General features: G+C 43.3%; 1 protein-coding gene across 1 annotated transcript in view; it reads right to left on the reverse strand.

Annotated features, from left to right (window-relative positions):
- The window catches only part of pcdh7a (protocadherin 7a), a 46,118-nt gene that overhangs the window by 12,529 nt on the left and 12,174 nt on the right, over positions 1 to 21,415 (reverse strand). The window contains exon 3 of the mRNA XM_034081271.1: positions 18,160 to 18,942. Within this exon, the coding sequence (XP_033937162.1) occupies positions 18,160 to 18,942 (783 nt within the window). The remainder of the gene's footprint in view (positions 1 to 18,159; positions 18,943 to 21,415) is intronic.

Consider the following 21,415-nt stretch of genomic DNA (forward strand, 5'->3'; position numbering starts at 1 on the left):
TCGTTATGACATCATAAAGTGGCCAAAATCTGATCACCTCATTTTCAGACAGGTTTTTATGGATCAGGACAAAAAGAAAGAGATTTTTTTTTCCTGAAACTTTCAGAATCTCTTTACACACAAAAAAGTAGATTTTGCATAATAGGTGACCTTTAACATAGGAGTTGTTTCCTGCTGCATTAATGCTCTGAATGCTGTAAAACCTTTAATGAGTGAACAAATATATATAAAAAAAAAATTGATTTAGCTCTCAGGAAATCTAAACTGTACGGGACGAGCAGATATCTGATATTCATTGCAAGATGATATCCCTATCTATATAACCACATTATTGCACGTCCCCCTGTTTCTCATAATATTTACTACCTACCTAAGATAATTGTGCTGATAAAAGATCAGTCTTCCTAATAGTACAGCAATAACTGTGCTGAATATGTAAGGTAATATTGCACTTTGCTACCACAGCACACAATGCAAACTAATATGCTTCTGTTGACACCACATGGGTATCGTCTCAGACTTCATATCTGGAATGATGATCAGACAAAATGACCTTTGCCTCTGCTCTCTTGTTTTGCCTCCATTTGGGAATCGTGTTGTGCTAATACCGCCAGCAAATAAGGATGTGCTCGCACTCAGAGAGTCGAGTGAGTGGTGGAATAAATAAGTGAACTCAATAACCGCAAATCAAATGTTATTGGAATATGATATTTGGAATGTTTTACTATTCCAATGATTGGGCTGTTTAAAGCAGGGATTTTCCTCTTCATGATTAAACTGCTATGACAAGATGCTTTGTGTAGCGACACTAATGGATCGATGTACACTATTGTCTCATTTGTATATTTAAAGAGAGGTCTATTTGGCACTACTGATGACATGTTTCATTACTCGCATTTCATTTAATGAGCCATTTCCCTTGCCTCTCTTTACTATTGTTTTCAACCATTACGAGTCTCATATCCACTCCAGATGTCTTCCATTATCACTGTAACATACTTTTAAATATAAAAATGTAAAAGCACCTAATGTGTGAACTTTTGTGGTAAAACATCACATGAAAATGTTTTCTATTAATCTCCTATGTTTTATCACAGTTCCAATGAAGCCAATTGATAAAACGAAATTAACTTGTGCTGTACGTGATTGAGTCAACTAGTGAAATATATCTGTCCTTGGTTAACGCTTGCTCAAAAATCTTTCTGGAAACTATTTTGAAACCTTTTGCTGCCGACTGCTAAGTTATGCATCAAAGGCAGTGAGGGAGAAACAGTGGAATATGCTGACAGAAAGTATCTCGCAGGGGCTGTGTGAACAGGGCAGATGTGTTAACAATTCATTTGACGATGATATATTTACACTGGCAATTTAAATATAGAACTGATCTAAAGCTGAATTCAAGATTTACTTGCTGTAACATGGGGTGACGTGTGCAGTGTTGGAATGCAGTTTCCTGAGGCTATGCTGAGGAAAGCAGACGTCCTGTTTAGACTGTGAACCCATTAGGTCAAGCAGACAGGTAAAGGCATGTGTCAGGGGGGGGGGGCAATAAGGGGGAGTGGGTGACAGATGATGAATAAAACAACTGATAGATGGGTGAAAGATTAAAGACAAAGAAAGCACTGTCTATCAACATGTGTGGCAGGGTACAAGAAAGGGACATCATTGTAAAACACTTGACCACAGACTGTCTGAAGTAGAGATGACGAGACAAAGAAAGCTGTTTTGGGCAGAGAGGGTGGATTGTTGTGGAATTTGCAGAATGCAGAAAATGATTTGGAGCAGGTTGAAACTCAGCTCAGGGAGGGATGAAGCGATATGAGCAGCATTTCTTCTGCTGTCAGACTCCCAGACGTTGATGAGCCAAGCGCCTTGTTCCACAACACACTCTCACAGCTTTCATGCAGATAGCGTAAATCCACACATTAGGCACACCTGCTTGCAATGTGCAGGTAAAAACACACACATTCACACATTTATAACTATGCAGTATTTTGCAGTGGGACCACCTCTGCAGTAAGAGCTATCCTCTCTTCTCCGGGCTGCTGCTTTCCCCTATATTTTTTCCCTCCCATATTTCTCCATTTCCTCTCACCCCTCGTTCACTCTCCCTTCTCTCATTTCCCCTTTCTCGGCTTTCCCCTCCTCTTTCCCCATTCATCCCCCTTATTCTGCAGTCCACCCCCTTTCCCCTCTCTCTCTCTCTCTCTCTCTCTCTCTCTCTCTCTCTCTCTCTCTCTCTCTCTCTCTCTCTCTCTCTCTCTCTCTCTCTCTCTCTCTCTCTAGAAGCAGGTGATGTAGAATGGTGCTCAGCAGTATCTGACTATCAGGCCTGACTCTGTGAGAGGAATGATAATCACTGTGCTGCACTGCAGAGAGAGAAAAAGACGAGAGGGAGCAAGGGAGAGACAGGGAGGGAGGAAAAGGGGGCATGAGGTAAAGGGAAAGGGGGGCAAGTGCGGCAGTAAAAAAAAAATAGAAGGCAAAATAAAGCGGGGAGGGGTTGAGAGGAGGAGGGCAAGAGTGGGACAAAGAGAAATTAGTGAAAAGGACAAATAAAGAAAGAAAGAATGAGAGGTTTACAGAAAGTGAGCACTGCTATTGTAACATATACCTCCACTGTGTCATGCCCTTGCTTCCCTTTAACATAAACACCCTCTCCACTATCACTCCCCTCATCTTTCCCTTGGTGATTACACACTTACACACCTCTGACAACACTATCCCTAACACCACAATAGCTTGTAGTACAGCAGCCCCGTGGTATAAGGGAGAGCCTTAGTCTTGTGTCTGAGCGCCAGGAAACATTAACGGCAGCAGCGAGGTCATCTGATCGGCACTATGCGGTCCCCCTCTCTCTCCTTACTCCTCTTCACACTGCTGCAGTCTGCTACCAGCCCCCCCAGTGGCCACCAGCTGAACTACCGGCCATGCTGCCTCCCGCAACGCCTGTCCCGAGAAACAGCTCTGGCGATGTACAATGTGTGTATGTCATTTGCTGAAGCCCGCTATCCATAAATCACTCGCTGTTACTGGGAGCAATTAAAGCCAAACCCTGCGGCCACTGCGCATTATCATTTTCCTAACTAGTTATTGTGAGTGTGTGGGTGTGTATATTTGGTCTGTGGGTATTTTGTTAATGGGGGTTTGTGTGGAGGGACAAGGGAAAAGAGACTGCTTCACCGCATGCGGGTCTACTGCATTGCCATCCACCACAGCTTTGTTACCATCAAGCTGTCCACTCTGGCAATGAGCTTTCTCCCTGTCTCCATCTGGGCTCTCCACCCTGCAGATACACATTGAAAATCACTGACTCTATTCACAGCATCGGCCTTTGAAATGTTTATCCTTTTGTGTAGCCAGGGCTGTCTATAGGGGGGAAAAACAAAACGGAAACAAGAAGCTCATAGAGTGAGATTTTAAGCGTGGCTTACCGGACAAATGCCCATGATTCAGATTAGCTCCTTTGTGTGTGTGTGTGTGTGTGTGTGTGTTTGTGTGAGTGTGAGCAATCGTGATGCTCATCACTTTCCACTGCTAGTCTCTAAAACAGTCATCTCTCTTAATATCCATGACAGCGGCCATTGTTTAGAAAGATGCAAACAGGATGGTGGCACACAACTGGCCTTCTGTGTGCGAGCGTGAGTGAGAGACACCATACATATGCATGCGATTTAGATGGCATTTTATAGCCCATTATGTGTGTGTGTGTTTTTTTTTTTGTGTGTGGTGACCATTAGACTAATAGTATGCGTGTTAGGAACAGGCTTTTCCCACCCACTGCTATTGTCCATTAAGGTTGACCAGAGGAGAGTGAACAATGGCTTCACTGTGGAGCCAGGGTATGAAAGAGTACAAGTGAGGATGAGGCTAAAGATGCGTAGTCTTGCAACACACAAGGCTGGAGGACACACACACACACACACACACACACACACACACACACACACACACACACACACACACACACACACACACACACACACACACACACACACACACACACACACACACACACACACACACACACACACACACACACACACACACACACACACACACACACACACACACACACACACACACACACACACACACACACACACACACACACACACACACACACACACACACACACACACACACACACAGAAACACAACATCCCTGTTGAGAGTGATTAGGAGTGCTGCTGTGAACAATAGACAGAGTCAATAAAGGACCTCGGAGACAACCGGATACAAGCACAAGGTCTCTATCCCTCCACTCCCCCCTCCTCCTCCACCACCTCCGCTTCCTATTCCATATTTTTTCTTTCTCTGCATCCTGTCCACTTTCTCCTCTTTCTGTATGCTGCTTCTTCTTTATAACCACGAAACTGCTCTTCCTCCTCCACTTTCCAAACCAGGCCTTCTTTATTTATAATATCTGACCCATGCTTGCTCTCTGTCTCTCTTGTTGTCTCTCTGTCTCTCTCTCTCTCTCTCTCTCTCTCTCTCTCTCTCTCTCTCTCTCTCTCTCTCTCTCTCTCTCTCTCTCTCTCTCTCTCTCTCTCTCTCTCTCTCTCTCTCATATATACCCAGACTCCTTTGTGGCACTCCTATCTTTTGTAAAATGGGCAGACGGGCTGAGCTGACAGAGCCTGACACGGTGGAAAGCCGCAGCAAACAGAAATCCATCCTGTCAGTTTAATATCAGTGTCACTCATTTTAAAAGGTTAAAGATAACTTTGCCTAATGTGCTGTCAGATCCAAACAAACACGTGCATACCATAGGCCTTTACAAACACACACACACACACACACACACACACACACACACACACACACACACACACACACACACACACACACACACACACACACACACACACACACACACACACACACACACACACACACACACACACACACACACACACACACACACACACACACACACACTATGAAGTACCCACACTGCACTCGAGAAGAAGACCGCATTAACTCACCCACCTACATGACCTAAAATGGTAATACGGCATATCTATGTATGAGAATTGGATATATTTGTATGTGTGTGTGAACCCCATCTCAGCCCTATCACCCCCGTGACAGACACAGTGCCACAGAAATGTCTTGGGGCGCCTCGCCCAATGTCTTGACAATAGTCTCAGTGTGTGTGAGTGACAGAGAGTGACTCGGGGACACAGAGGGGGCGTTATACTGGGTAGACGGCACGCACGCACGCACGCTCACACACACACACGTTAAAGAGGGAAGACACTGCACTCTTTCTCTCCCCCAGCGCTATTTCTCATTCCCTCTCTCCCTGACGCAGAGACTCAATCATTCTCACACTCTGTCTCCTTTGACGCAGAGGAAAAACATAAAACAACTGTTCCCCCTCTCTCTCTCTCTCTCTCTCTTTTTCTGAGCGTGTGTGTGTGTGCACGAGCACAGACTATATAATTAATACGGCTTTCATTTTTTTTGAGTTATGAAGTATGCTTTTGGTATGCAAACAGACTTATTGTGTGTGTGTGTGTGTGTGTGTGTGTGTGTGTGTGTGTGTGTGTGTGTGTGTCTGTGTATGTGTGTGTGTGTGTGTGTGTGTGTGTGTGTGTGTGTGTGTGTGTGTGTGTGTGTGTGTGTGTTGGGCCATTGAGCGGAAGGAGAAGGAAGGAGGCGAGTTAATTAGAGAGCAGGGGAGATTCCAACCCGCTCCCATCGATAACCTCACACCACACTTCAAGCGGATATGTACACTGGCTCCCTTTTTCGCAATCCCCTTTGAAAATGATGGTTCAGCATTAGGGTTAAGAAACGACTTCAGTGAAGTCATTTCCCACAGAGTTTCAGCGAGCTGAGCCTTGGCTGAGGGAGTCCGCCTGATGATTATGCGAATCCTGGCTTTAAAAATAGTTTAAAAATGCAAATTATTCCACAGCTACTGCCTTAAAGTAGTTAAGCTGCATGAAAAACATGTTTGCTGCATACTTAAACTGCAGGTTAAAACTGCACTAATAACTTATAAGTGCATATTCTCTTTAATATTAAATAGGTCTACCTTAGATGATAGCATTTGAGTGCTCTTGAAAATATAATTCATCAATAAAATAATCACTTAAAATTGAAACCAATGCTCTTACTAAGTGTTGCTCAACTATAAAACAAACTAAGCAGATTCAAAGTGTTTTAAAATAAATATATATATTGTTTTATGCTTCGAGATGTATTTGTATTTTTGATATCATTTAGTGAGTTGTTGATGTTTACAAAGAGAAAAAGTAGATTGTTTAACTGATTAACCCTCAATGTGTCTGATAACTGAATAATCTCCACGATATATGGTTTAGATGTATATCAAATGTGCATGACTTAACTCTTGACAAACCAGATATGTGAATGGAGCACTTAACGTCTATATAACGTCTACACGAGTTAGGACATGCTGTGTGTAAATTGGTTTCCTAACAATCCAGATCTGAGACTAACATCATACATAAAGCCCCATACGGGAGTAGGGAATGAATTATTTAACCATCCATAATAATCATGCCATATGAGAATAACACCGCTTTGTAAAAGTCACGCAGAGCCATTTTCCTGCGGCAGCGACTCAACACACACATGAAAATAACACCAGCTTCTTTGATATTTAATTAGTAGTTTAGTCAATCATTTTTTATTCAACGTTTGATCACCCTTGGAACTACGCTGCTGCTTAAAATGTAAGGGAGGCGTGTGGTGCAGTGGGTTGTGTGTTGGTGTTAGGATCAGAGGGTCACAGGTTCAAACCCCACTGCAGTCAGTATGCCGTTGTGTCCCTGGGCAAGACACCCCAAATTGCTCCTGTGGGGTTTGCCGACAGTATTGAGTATGTAAGTCGCTTTGGATAAAAGCGTCTAACAAGTGACATGTAATGTAATCAATTGAATCCCAAAAATAAAATATGAAAAAATTAAAAAAAACAATAAAATGTGGCCAAGCAGCACGCTTGACTTCTGCCTTTTTAGAAAATTCAGAAAATAAGTGGAAAAAAAGAAACACCCATGTTGAGGTGAAATCGTCGATTCAACACATTTTTGATGGAAGGCTCCCTGCGATGGCTCTGCAGGATTTAAAAGGCTCGTAGTCAGCAAAGGCCGGCATTAAGAAACACTCTCACACATCTAATTCTAATCAAAGCCGGCTCTTTTAAACAGCCATGAAAGCTTTCATGTTAACACGACACCGCGACCAAAGCTTTATTCGTGCTTTTAAAAGCAACTGACCGGTCAATGAGCGCGTGTTTGTGCCTGCACCTGACAATGTGCCATATCTGTTTCGACACACTCTACCCGTGCTTCTCATCTTACCAGTGATACTGTGTGTGACTCCCCCAGTGATCCCCACTTACACTGTTTACGCCTGTGTGTATGTATCCATGAATGCGCACAGGGATGTGTATATTTTCCGAACCATCTCGGGTTTTTCGGCTCAGATGTGAGCATTCTTTTATGCAGCCAATTAAAGGTTGCCATTTCATCCCCATGGAAACCTGTTTGGGGCTCTAATTGGCAGGAAGATTTGCATGACTTTGATCACATTTTTGTTTGTGTTTATGCATGTCTGTGAATCTGAGTTAATGTTCAAAAAGAGTGTGTTGTGTTGTCTATGTTGGTTTCAATTCCCTTTTTTTCTCAAGTGCTGTTAGTTGCCATCTTTATAATATCTCTGTATTTGTGTAACAGGAGAACAGAGCCTGATAAATAATGCATGTCTGACTTGTACCTGTGCTGTGTTGACCCATTAAGATCCAGCTTCACAATAATGCTGTACTATAACTGTGGTGTATTAGGATCAAGCTATTGATTTAAAGTGCAGGTTTAATTGATCATGTAGAGATTATTTTGCTTTGGGGGTGTTTGTTTGTGAAATACATCCATACAACCTGTATGTTGTGATCTTACAGTACATACAGGTATTATGGATGATGGTGGTAGTTGTAGTTATTAATTGGAACAGCCAAAGGAGAGAGTAAGAAGCAGTGCGTTGTGAGCATGTGATTATGTAGTCCGTGTGAGTATGTGTGCATGTCAAACAGGTCAAACTATTTGAATGCCTGCGTTTGAAGGCACCGGGGGGATTTCTCTCCAGCGGCTTGACCGGCTAGTTCTTGTAGTTCAGCTCTACTTTCCTACGTGTGTGCACGTATAGGTGGGCGACTCTTATCTGGTCTATTTCTGACATGAACAGGCAAGTGGGGCTGAACAAGGATCCACACACACACACACACACACACACACACACACACACACACACACACACACACACACACACACACACACACACACACACACACACACACACACACACACACACACACACACACACACACACACACACACACACACACACACACACACACACACACACACACACACACACACAAACGCGCACCAAGCACATACACACACATACATACATACAGAACATTGAAAGTGGTATAATATGGGGCATCGCTGCAGGCTGAGGCCAGCCAACTCAGATTTATGTAACTTCTTCGATAGGGCAGGTAGAAAGCTCTCATTCTCTTACACACACACTCACACAAAAATGGCCTGAAGAGTCTGAGCTGGCTTTACTCACAGAGTAAAGCCCCCCCCGTTTCTTTCATCTCCTGTCTTCTTCTAACCCTAGACCCAAATGCCTAATTTCTATCTTTTCATTCCATCTCCTCCTTCTCCATCAGCTTTCCACCCTTAGGCAATCCCTAAGAACACATTCTCATCTCGTAGCTTCATACCTCCACCTACAACTTCACCGAAGTGTTGTCTTTCCCCCCAGTTGCTTTATTCACCTACCACCCCCTTTTTCTATGCCGTGGTTTATTGACCAGGAATGTATTTTCTCCTCTTCGACTAATTTCACGTGTATTCCTCTCCCCCTTTCGCTTTCTCTATCTCCATCTTGATCTTCTGATTTATCTATCTTCCACCAACAATTCTAAAACAGATGGCTACACCATGCCTGGGGCAAAAACATTGGCTTTGGACTACAGCACTACCAGGGCCAGTCTTTCACACAAACACAAGATCTAATAAGCTGATATCCAGCAAGAAATGTGCTCTGATTTACCAGCAGCAAAAATGCATAAACCATATTGAACAGTGCAGATATTCACACCTTAGGCCTATTCCTTGGTAGCATGCTTAATTGTATCCAATCAGAAAAAATGGAAAGCAAAGATTAAAGCTGACTTTAAATATGGTGTTAAACAGCGCAGGCAGAGGGAAGGAACATTAGGAGGGTTGTTAAGAGCCATTTGTTAAATTTAAATAAACTATTAAGTGTTATTATAAAAAAGTTTGGAACCATTAAAAAAATCACGTTTTGAAAAGATGGATCCAGATGGAGAGTGATGAAAAGAGATGAAACCACTTAGGGAGAACAGAGAGATCAATCAGAGAAGACAGACGGAGGAGGGTGTGTGGTTGTGTGTGTGTGTGTGTGTGTGTGTGTGTGTGTGTGTGTGTGTGTGTGTGTGTGTGTGTGTGTGAGTGTGTGTCTGCGGTGGGAGGAGGGGGAAGACAGACATTGGGTTGGAGTTACAGAGCAATGAGTTCAGAAGCAGACAGTGCAGGCGACTAGTCTATGGAATATTCAATCACTAATAATGTGTGCTTGAAAATTGAGTCTTTTTCCATCTCATCTTAGTTTTATAACTTTGTATGTTTAAGTTTTAACCTGTAAACTCTGCTATGAAAGTTTATTCATTCTTACATTTCCTCCTTAACATTTATATCTAACATTTTTCGTGTGTGTGTTTTGCTCTGTCATATTAATCCTGTCACCCGGTGTATTAAGCTTTGTCTTATCTTGTCACACCTGTCATATCTGACTTCTGTAAAAAAAAAATGAAATAAAGTTTGCATATTTAGGTCTGCATGTGCTTGGGGGCGTAATTTTGAAAGTAAGCACAATAGGTTGGTGCTTTTAAATTATCTTGCAAATGTGTGCATTCAGTTTCATGGCTTCAAGCTCTTTGAGGTAAGAAAAACTAATGATATGCCGTTGTCTGTCTGTCTGCAGTTTCACAGACTTCTGAAAGGTTCATTTGCCGGTGAGGTTTCAGACACTTATTTCTAAAGTTTACAGAGAGCGAATGGAGTTGGTTACCTTAGTCATACAATCATGTAGCAGTTGGACAGCTACTGTGAAAACACCATGGCATGTGATGTATGGACCGCACAAAAGAGGGAATTAAGGCATTAATAGCTTACTGTACAAGGAAGTGCTTTAAAACAGACCACTTGATAAACCCACCCACTTTAGGCAATGAATGGCTGGTGAGCTGAGGTGATATAGTAAGGCAGGGCTTGAACTTCCCTGTCAACATTATGTCTTTCAGTCTTAACACTGCTTTGTCTTTCACTTTTTGTGTGTACCATTAATCATAAATACCTCCAAGAAAAAAAAGTCCAAAAGCATACAAACCTATCCCCAATTGTACAATTCATTACATACTCATACTGTGGGCCAATTGTTCATTTTTAACAGGGACCTGAACAGCGCCATGAATTCATCAATACACTGCACAGTTAGGCTAGTGATATTTCAGAGGGATGGTTGGGGCCATAGATTTCGACCGGCCCAGTCCTCAGTCAGATAACGGATCAATGAGTCAGGCAGATTAGTCACACATGTTCCACTAAACAGCCCCTCTGCCCCTGCAGTGTCTCTGCTACTAGGGGATGGAGAAGGGGGTGGCAGGTTAATAGGGGGCAATGCCATTGTGTCATTTTGCTAATAAGAGGAATGGCATTCTTCCCTATGTTATGTAAATTCATAAAGAATTCTTCGAGAGGGATCTGAGAGACATTATGATACAGCCTTACACAATTACACAATATGAAACCACTTTGGCCTTTAGACCAGTTTACTTTCAGCATACAGAACCCTTTGGATTTGAACAGTGCACTTAATTTAATGTAAAGTGTGTACAACCAACCTTGGAGCCATTGTGACGAATGAAAAAATGTGCACGTTTAAGCCCCTGTCCCGAAATTGACACCCGATGGACACATGAATATGGAATTGTGAATTTCGCACGAAGATGGCCCCGAAACACACACGAAGGCAACATTTACATTACATTTAAGACATACAACTGCAATGAAAGTACCAAAAACAATTATGTTACAGTACTATGATACTGTACTGATATCTTCAGACTTTGTTCTTTACTTTATCCGTCTTTATATGTAGAAAATATTACGTTTTCTCCATAATGTTGTTTCCATAGCAACAACAACTTCCTGTCAACTCTCCTTCAAAATAATATATTATATCCTTTTTAGTTTCACAGAACACAAATTGGGTTATTTACATAATATGTGTACATGATTTTGTTGTGCAATAAAACAACCCGATGGACACACGATAAAGGAAATGTTAAAATTCGGCTGTGATCGTAGCAACATTGGGCCATTCGTGAGGGCATCTAAGCCATCGTATGACCGCTGGCGGAGTTTCTCAGGCTCCGGCAGCAACTTCGTGAGCGGTGGCAAAATCTTTGGCATGCCAAACAATTGCCGAAGGACCTTGCGAAGGTTCATTTTCGTGTATCAATGTTGCCCTTCGTAAGGCCATCGTGAGGGCATCTTGTTATCATCGGTGCCATCGGGCATTCGCCCCGATCAGAGTGAGGGTGAATGCACCGATGATAACACGAAGATGACACAATTTGACAAGATGCCCTCACGAGTGCCATATGAAGTTGCCGCTCACGAAGTTGCTGCCGGAGCCTGAGAAACTCCACCGGCGGTCATACGATGGCTTAGATGCCCTCACGAATGGCCCGATGTTGCTACGATCAGAGCCGAATTTGAACATTTCCTTTATCGTGTGTCCATCGGGTGTCAATTTCGGGACAGTGTGACAGGGGCTTTACAGACAGAAGCCTCAAGGCTCAGTATAAATTAAGCTCACAGACACAGACCTAAATACATTTACTTTTAGAAGAGTTTACAGCTACAAACTCAAATGGACATTCATATCATTAAAAGAATATTTACTAAACTGTGTTTTCAGCGCATTTTAACATACTGAAGCTGATGATATGTGAATCCCCTACTATTAATACAAACCCCACATACATGCCCTCTGAGCTGATACCTGGAACATCCGCTGCAAGGTAAACCAATTAAAATCACTTCCCTTCAATTTCAATGTGAGTTTACTCAATCCGACTCAATTCCACACAATTTAGAATATTTAATTGAGCTGAGTCCAATTCACTTAAATTCTAAATCCATTCAATTCAATTTAATTCAAACTAACTCAATACCACTTAAGATTATTTTGTGTAGGAGGATAAAACCAGTCAGAAGGCTACTAAGCTGTCTTGAATCCCCGTCTGGTGTGAGAAAGAGAGCTTTTGTTTAGCAATATTGGGTAAAATTGCTCAACCCACCGACAGCCATTAAGGTAATGCTGGAAGGCAGATGAGCTGAATGCAGAGCTGTTCAATGCAGAGCAGAGTCTTCAAGAAGCAAATAAAAGGAAGCATCTCAGCGAGGGGCTTGCTATGTAGGTCTTTGTGCGTTGGAGTGTGTGTCAGACAGTTAAGAGAGTGTGTTTGTAAGCCTCTACGGATGTGTGTGATTCTCGGAGACAGAGTGTGCCTGGGCTTGTGCATGTGATGCGATCCGGAGGGAATGGAAGAAGAAACTGATGTAAGAACCGGAAAACTTTCCTCTCCGCTCGTGTGTCATCATATTCTTATCAGAGTTCATCTGCTCATGGTGGAAAGTGTATATGCATAAGGATCTGGGAGGGTGTGTAATTATGTGCTATTATGTACACAGAAGAGCGTGTTGCACTGGGCACGTCTGTGTGTGTTAAAATCACACGTCTGACAGTGTCGGCTGTGTGTGCCTTTGCCTCAGCTTGTTTGAGCGTGCGTGCGTGCGTGTCGGAATGACATTCGCACATTCCTGCCATTTCATAGAGAGCTTGAAACAAAAGCTGAAGGAAGAAGTTGTTAACACAGTAACATTATCAGCTGAACAGCCTGTCTGTATTATCTTGTGTGGTAAACAGCCAAGACAGACAGGGGACTTCCAATCACATTCCAGCTTTGGGTGCCCTTGATGTGTTGGGAAACAGACACATTCTCTTCCTCTTCCTACCACAATCTCACTGCGTCTGATTCTCTCCTCGCTTTGTCTCTCTGTCTTTGTCATGAGCTCACACGTAGAAACACGCCCACACACATCTTTGATTTGACACATTTTTGAGGAGATTTGTACAGATTTTTGCTCCATGAAACCTAAATCTAACCTTAGCCCTCATGACTACATGCCTCACCTTGCCTTTATCTTGCTATTGTCATCACCCAAAACCTTGAAGTGAGGAAAATATCATTTTTGAGGTCTCATCTTCCTCCAACCTGGGACTTCTGAACTTGTACATTGTCACATATTTTCCGCACAGTGTGTCTCACCACAGAATCAGTAGCTGCAGTCTTTTGTCGCACCTCAGTTCTACCCTCAGCTGCTCCCCTTCTGTGCGATTGTAAAGATTCTGACAGACTTGTTCGTCTTCTGATCCTAGCACTTGCGAAATAAAATGTTCTCCCCCTACATAGATATATCAAAGATTATTTTGTAAAAAAAACAAAGATATATCCTTTTTCCCCCCAATTTTTTTATTAAAGATCGTTCTAAAAATACTTTTGAAGAGAGCTTTTTGTACCAAATATGATAAATAAAGCTTAAAGTTGCAAAATAGCTTATTGGAATTTACAGAATATATATTATTTAGTTTTTTACAGATCCGCTAAGCTGCGAGATGACTAGTCATCAAAACTGTTCAGTTAACAGTCAAAGGGATTTCATGCTCTTGCTTTACATTTAACACAGAGGTACCAGAACCCAAATGTTTGATATATTTTCTTTTTACCTCGTAGCAATGGAAGTAGTTTCACCTTTAAACAGCATATTATTTGTAAGGTTTCAATATGATCCAAGTCGAGTGGAAAATCTATAGGAAAGACCAAGCATGCGCTCCACCTTCAAAGCCTTACATCTAATAAAAACACACATCTGTGTTTTTCTTCCTGTAATATTAGAACCTTCCTTCATCTCCTTTCATCATCTACAGTATACCCCTTCCCTCTCTCTCTTTGACTCTCGTTCCCTCTATGATGCCCATTGGCTCTCACCTCCTCCCTGTCCCCTCTCTCCTCCTTCTTTGTCTCCAGGTCAGTAGATCAGTTTTCAGTCTGGCTCGTCGGGTGATCCCTGCTTTGGTTACCTCGTCCTTCTCACCTCTCGCTTACCCCCACCTCCTCAACCCATTGCCTACTTACCCCGAGCATATGGTTGGCTGTGCGACCTGAACTCGAGGTGGCTTTTAATAAATACATCAGTGCGTTAGTATCATCATGACAGGGGTCACGGGTCGATTACAGTGTGTGCGTATGTAACAGTGAGAAGGAAGGAGGGGGGTGTGTGTGAGAGGGAGAGTGTGTGTTTCTGTTGTTTCTAGTTGACAGTGCCGTCACCCCTATGACCCTAATGCCGAGTGAATGACATCACAGAAGGTGTATGTGTGTATGCTTTCATGTTGCGAGCTTGACTGCACGGAAGGGTGAGTGTGAGTCTATGACAGACGTTCATCATATTTAATCCTGGAGGGATTTCGTTGAAATGAAAAGCTGCTTTTCAATTTTATAATCCAGTAGTCCTAATCTCTTCGCCAGCGCCTATCCATACAATCCAATTAGATGGACAAGACGGGCCAGATGAGTCCTATTTACCACAAAGTGATCTGCCCGTCCTTGCGGTTTTAAAATCACTGTGGCACCCGGTGTTGTGAGAGCCTGACCTTCACAAAGCGTTGTGAAACTGTGCATTGCACAAAAAAACTGCGCTGTCAACCCACCTGTTTCTACTGCAGTCTTGGCCTTGTTAACAATGCATTGATTAGACTTTGGATGTGTGTGAGTGTGTGTGTGTGTGTGTGTGTGTGTGTGTGTGTGTGTGTGTGTGTGTGTGTGTGTGTGTCTGGTTCGATTCAGCCTCTGTGGCACCGTGCTCACACCCGCCCCCACACACAAGCTGGGTCCAGAGAGAGAAAGTGCACACTACAGTAAAAGAAGAAGTGACACTAGTGAAAACGCTGAGTCGATTCATTCTCAGAGGTCAGTGAGGCGCACAGAAGACTCGGAGGTTTAACGTTTATGGCTACGCATATGGCAAAGAAAGTGGGAGAGCGACAGAAGAGGAACAAAGGGTGAGAGTCAAACTGAGAGGTAAAAAAGGAAAAAACAGAACAAGGTGCTGATTAGAACACTCCATTAAAGAGAAAGGAAACTTACAAAACGGTAACACCACATTCGGAGATCAAACAACCACAATGACCTTTGTTTGTTGATTGAGGACAACAGACAGGAATAGCTGTTCTGTGGTAGAGTGTGTGTTATGTGTGTGTGGTGGTGGTTAGATGGTAGAAGGAGGCCACTTTGTCCATATTGACTGCAGTGCCATGTGACTGCTGTGATCATTAATGTGTCCTGATGCCAATGGGTATCCTGATGACCCACATCTCAGCGGTCCACTCTCACTCTCTGGCTGCCACCCAAACCAGACCGCTCTCTATCTCACTCTCCAACTCCCTGCCTCTCCCCACTTGGAAGAACATACTCCAACCTTCTCCTCTTTCTCCACCAGCAGTAGGACAACCTCAATATATTTTTGGTAACGACCAACATTTTAATTTTGTTTTTTTAGACTATATGTTTATTTTTATGCCACACATAATCTTACGGAACTCTTTTTTCACAATTCTTTGTGAGCTAGATCATTTCAGCTCAGCAATAACAGCCGGCTCCTCCTGCTCCCTAACGGCTCTTCATTTAGTAACACTTCTGGATTTTCCAATTCAACCGGGGACCAGCGCAACATACAGTACAATAATTCTCACTGAGATTGGCTCTTATTTTATTACCAAAAATGAGGCAATGATCCTATAACATACATCATATGATTAATCTATGAAAATAAAAGAAGGTGCCCATGCTTCACTCAATTCTTCTGCTCCTCTCTTAAGTACATGTCCCCTTTTCTCCTCTTCGTGTTTATATTTATTAGTACCCATGATGTGGATATTCTTTTGTGTCCCTCTCTTCTCCCTCTCTTTTTTTCAATAGAAACTGTTGATTGAAGATTTCTTTTTAATCTGTAGCCACTTTAATGCAATCTTTCCTTTCATCCATTAAGTCTAGTTTTTTTTTCTTGTATTCATTTGTTCCTACTGGGAGTAACCTACTTGGTCTGATGATATGCTGACTTGGGATGAACAGTTTGGAGTTCTCAGTGACCCAGTAAAGGAGCTTGAAGTTTGCATCGCCTCGCCGCCCCGCCCTTCTCGTTTACTCCATCTTTTTTTACCCACCTCACCTCCAATAATTCTCTCCCACTCATGATCTAATGCTATTCCAAATTCTGTCAGCATCCCAGTTCCTACATTTGGCACAAACTCGCCACATATTACTCCCTGAGTCTATCTCTCACTTGCACTCACATATAAAATGCATAAATGCATATGCCATCATGAAATAAGCAGTCCCTCAAGCTCAGTGACAGGCACCCACCAACATAAACCTGCTCATGTCGCCAAACTGTTGGAGTTAACACATTTTGACACGTACGTGAACACAGCCACGCACGAGCACCCAAAGTCTAAGACGCTTGCACGGACATACACATAAATCAGAGCGGGCATTAACCACTTCTTTTTAGGGAGGGGGGGGGGGGGCACACTTCACTGCAGCAGAGGAGTTAATTAACCCAAACAATCAATAATTCATTACGCTGTCAGCTGTGTCTCTGTATGTGTGCTGGCATGTTTTGAGTGCACGTAAGCATGAACACCAAACTATCCCAGTAAGCATTTTCTTTCCCTGGGAATGGCAGATTAAGAGGATTGACTCCGTAATGGATTAACCTCCGGAGTGTGTGTGTGTGTGTGTGTGTGTGTGTGTGTGTGTGTGTGTGTGTGTGTGTGTGTGTGTGTGTGTGTGTGTGTGTGTGTGTGTGTGTGTATGTGTGTGTGTGTATGTGTGTTCAGATGCGTGCGTGTTCCTGTGTGTGTGTGTGTGTTGAGTAGGATCAGAGAGCCCATGTATGAATTGATTAGCCTAAGAAGCTCCTCTCCTTCCTTTTTAATGACCACATCAGCACTTTTTCACCACAGGGAGGATAAATGTAGAGCTGTCTGTCAAGGAAATTAGACACCGCCCCTTTAAGAAGGGTTAGCTGTCACTCAAACATCACTCGTGGGAGCACTCGCCACAGACTAGGGAGACCCTGCTGTGTCAGTGTGTCTAAGATGATAGATGGTTCCTGCGTGTGTTGGTGTGTGTATGTGGGTGGAGGGGTGAGTGACCGTCTCTATGCGGTATTTATTTGCCGGCAGGACTTCAGCTTTTAACTGCATTTTCTTGAAGCAAACACCAACGCAAGTGGATCCATTATCAGTTTAACTAATATTGTTTACGGAATAAACATATATACTAAATGGAAGACAGATAACAGCTTGACAAGGGAAACAGAAACACGAAATGACCAATTACCCTGTGGGAAGCAACTATTCGCCCACACCCTCTGTGTCCTTACTCCATCTGAACTCCTCAGGGGTTTTTACACACAGCATGTGAAATGCACGCACACACAGTCATGCATGTACACAAATGCACATCCACATATTGTACAGCTGCAATAGGGGGGGTTGACTCATGTACCCTGCATTAGATCTTGCTAAACTGGGCTGATGTTTGACACGGAGCACACACATGCTCTGACAACAGGGGACCGTCACACTGCTCACAGGCTTAGGGTGCTGACACAGAAACACGAGTGTGTGGGCATACTCTGTCAGCTGTTTTGTGGAGATAATATGGTGTTTAGACGTTCGCAACGGGGTGTGCGGTCGAGTACAGTATGTCAGCAAATGTGTGAATAATAAAAGGGGAGGCCGGGGAGTAATAGAAGTTGACATAGATCGGGAGTTGAAGTGGACAAAGTGTTAGAAAGAGCTGACTGATATAAGAGTTCCCTTCCTTATTCATCAAAACAGAATTGAGAAACCATTGAGATAAAGTCATCCCAGTTCCCTTCCCAGAGCTCCTACCTGTTTGCTGTACTTGTTCCCAGTCTGGCAGCCGTAATCTGAGCACTGGTCAGATCCCAGGGACATAGCATCTGCGTTGCCACTGCCCCCACTGCTGCTGCTGCTGGATCCGGCGCTCCCCACACAACCCCCACTGCCCACAAAGGTGTTGGAGGGAGGCAGGTCCTGGACCGCCTGGTGCTTCTTTCCTTCAGCTGGGGGGGAGTGGGGCTGTAGATTCACTGCAGGTAGAGGTGAGCTGGATTTGTAGTGCCTGGCCAGATCTGGGCTCGACTGGTGCCTCATGCCACCGCTCATCCGTGGGCTTCCGGGGTCACCGTCCATAGCGCAGTAGCGTGCTGCGAGGCGTTCACTCGCACTGCTCAGATCCTCCTCATCGTCGTCATTTGCATGGCGGCGCAGCCCATTGACTGTAACAATACCGCTGTAGAGGGATCTGTCTGCTTTCCCTCCTCCCACCGCTACATTGGTGCCACTTCCGTTGCGTTTGTCCCGCCGTGGTTTGCGTCCCCGGTCTGATCCCCTGATGTGGCCAGCTTGTGGTTGAGCTCCTGGAGGACTGAAGAAGTCCTCCTCTGGCTCCTTCTTACCGGCCTCGTAGCCATTTTTGCCCTGAGCTCCACACTGCCGAGCTGTGACTACAAGTAGGATCACCAGGATGACCGCCGCGGCCCCCGCCAGGACACCAATAGCTACGCTCAGGCGCTGTTTCCCTAATGCACGGTCGCTGTCTGGGTCCCCCGCGATGTCCAGTGACAGTGGAGCCATCAAACTGCGGGCCACCTGGGTTGAGAGATAAAGAGGAGAGGAACACAAGAGACAGAAGATGTAGAGTAAAGGAGGGAAAGCAACAAGAAGAGACACATGGTCGATGAGAAAAAAAGTCCCAAATAACAACTGTAAAAGATGACACAGTGGGAGTGAACCACAGAGAGACATCAAACAGCATCTTCCACTTAATTAAACTCATCACTGGGTTTTAGTGGGGTAGCTTCTCTATTATTCCCAGAGACATAGCATGTCACTAAATATATAATTGCTCTTGCTTCCCAGTTGCAACATTTCAAGTGCATGTAATTTTCCATTTGTGATCATATCATCAGCATTGGTACAGGAAATTCGGCCTGGGATTATGCTGTTTAAAGCTGATTAAAAGAACAAAAGGAAACTTTAGGTCAGGGACAGTTGGAAGAGAAGTAGGAGAAACAGTTAAAACATTTGAAATAAAGCCATCTACTGTCTCTTCAATGAACAATGTCCCTTTTGTAAATGATAGCGTAGGCGTGGATTTGTTAAGGATTTGCTGTCACAATGTTTTGCTGTGAAAATGGATGGATAGACAGAGTGATACTGTAAATCTTGGTTTTTAGAGCAAATTTTTTTGTCTTAAGGTTGTTGGCGGATAAGCAAAATAGTTTTAACTGTTAAAAGGCTAATCGCCGATTTTTCCTTTTGACCAAAATATTTTACACTTTAAAATGTTGTATTAGGGTTTAAGATAGACATAGAAACGATCTTCCATTATATAAAAAAAATACAAAGCTGAGTAAATGTTTGCATGCACACACACTCTCTGAGCCAGTACACTAATAAAAGGATCATTAAAAGAAAGTGGGTTATGCGGAAGCCAAAACACAGCCATTACTGCTTATGGAGTCTTGCTCTACAGGAGACAATGAGGCTGTGGAGTTCTAAACTGTGGAGCCCTGCTGCTGGTAATATGGGGCAGGGTCATGAATCTGAATATATCTAAATCAATACATTGCAACTATGTCAGGAGAATTATTACAAACAGACATAGTGCTGAAACACACACACATAGACAAACTGAAATGTATATGCATGCACCTACACAAGCCCACACAGTGTGTAATCTGTCCATTACTGAGACAACTCATTCTGCAGCCCTGACACCTCGTCTCGGAGCTCAAACGACAATTCCTTTGGCCTGTCAAAGCTGTAAATTATATACCCGTGTAATCCCTGCTGCCTTAAGAATGGTGGGTAATAAGTCTTGCAGGAATGAACGGGGGAAGGGACCGAGAGTGAAGGTGAGAGAGAAGTCATATTGACCCTATGGTTTGCAATAGCCAAATAAAATATAACAGAGAGTATTGGAGTAATAAAGAGCTGCTCACACTACTGACTGTTCAACTTGATTATAACCTTATCAAAAGAATATTATTAGGCTTACTCGTATGGAGCCTCATTATTCAGTATTGCAGAGCCCCGCTATGGACAGTGTGATATTTCATTGTTTTAACACCCTCCATCTCCGGGTTAAGTTTCCTTGTTTTTTCAGTCAGTTGTGTTGCTTTTATTCCCTTATTCTGCTTCCACTGCAGAGGGCCTCGCCACCAGGCTCCGCTCTCCCCTCAGTCCCATTGTTCTTCCTTTGCCTGCAGTATTCCTTACCATTCTCATTCTGCTTGGCATCTCTCTGGCTTTGCGCATCCCTGCACTGTCTGCCATATTGTTGAATTTGTTGTGTGTGCAAAACGGAGAAAGAAAATACCAAAATGCAGTGTCACAACTGCATATACTATCTGAATGTAAAACCCAGTTTGTGTGTGTTTTTTGGGAGTGTGTGTGCAGTCGGATGTGACAAAGAGAAGCTTTAGAAAGTGAAAGGTTTATGGATGTTAGTCAATACGTCAGATGCTGAGTGCAAGCTATGTTTAGCTGTCCACTTGCAGGTCTGTATACTGAATGTGTGTATAGGCCCACACAAGACAGTTAAGTGTTCAGCCAGAAAACTGAGCAGCCAACTCTACGGCCGTGTTCGAGTGCATCCCTCTGAAGCATCCCTAACTCTCAGAGGAATCTTCCATTCTGCTGCATGAGCTTTGTTCCGGTTCGGCTTAACACCACCATCTATCTGCTCAGCTCTCCAAGGGCTCCCTTATCTGCATGTCACTGAAGATGCCAATGCAGCGACCAATACAAGGAGTTCTTCCCTGACCACATTATTGACCCGAGTGACTGATCCTAGTTGTTCCTCAATGTATTCACAGCTCAGCGCGACAACAGAAAGCTGCAGTTAAGTAATTATCTATTACTCAAATTCCTAAAAAGCTGTCTGTGCATATTTAAAAATAAGCAGCACATTATTCAGTATCTCAAGATAAGAAAACTCTTGAAATACCAACTGTAAGAAAGGGAATATTTTAATCACCATTAAGCGCTTTAATCAGATTCACAGTACAGTGTATTTATGGTGTACAAAGTCCTTTAAGTTTTCCAATTGACATCAACT

The sequence above is a fragment of the Pseudochaenichthys georgianus genome, chromosome 1, assembly GCF_902827115.2.
Source record: "Pseudochaenichthys georgianus chromosome 1, fPseGeo1.2, whole genome shotgun sequence".
Classification (NCBI taxonomy): domain Eukaryota; kingdom Metazoa; phylum Chordata; class Actinopteri; order Perciformes; family Channichthyidae; genus Pseudochaenichthys; species Pseudochaenichthys georgianus.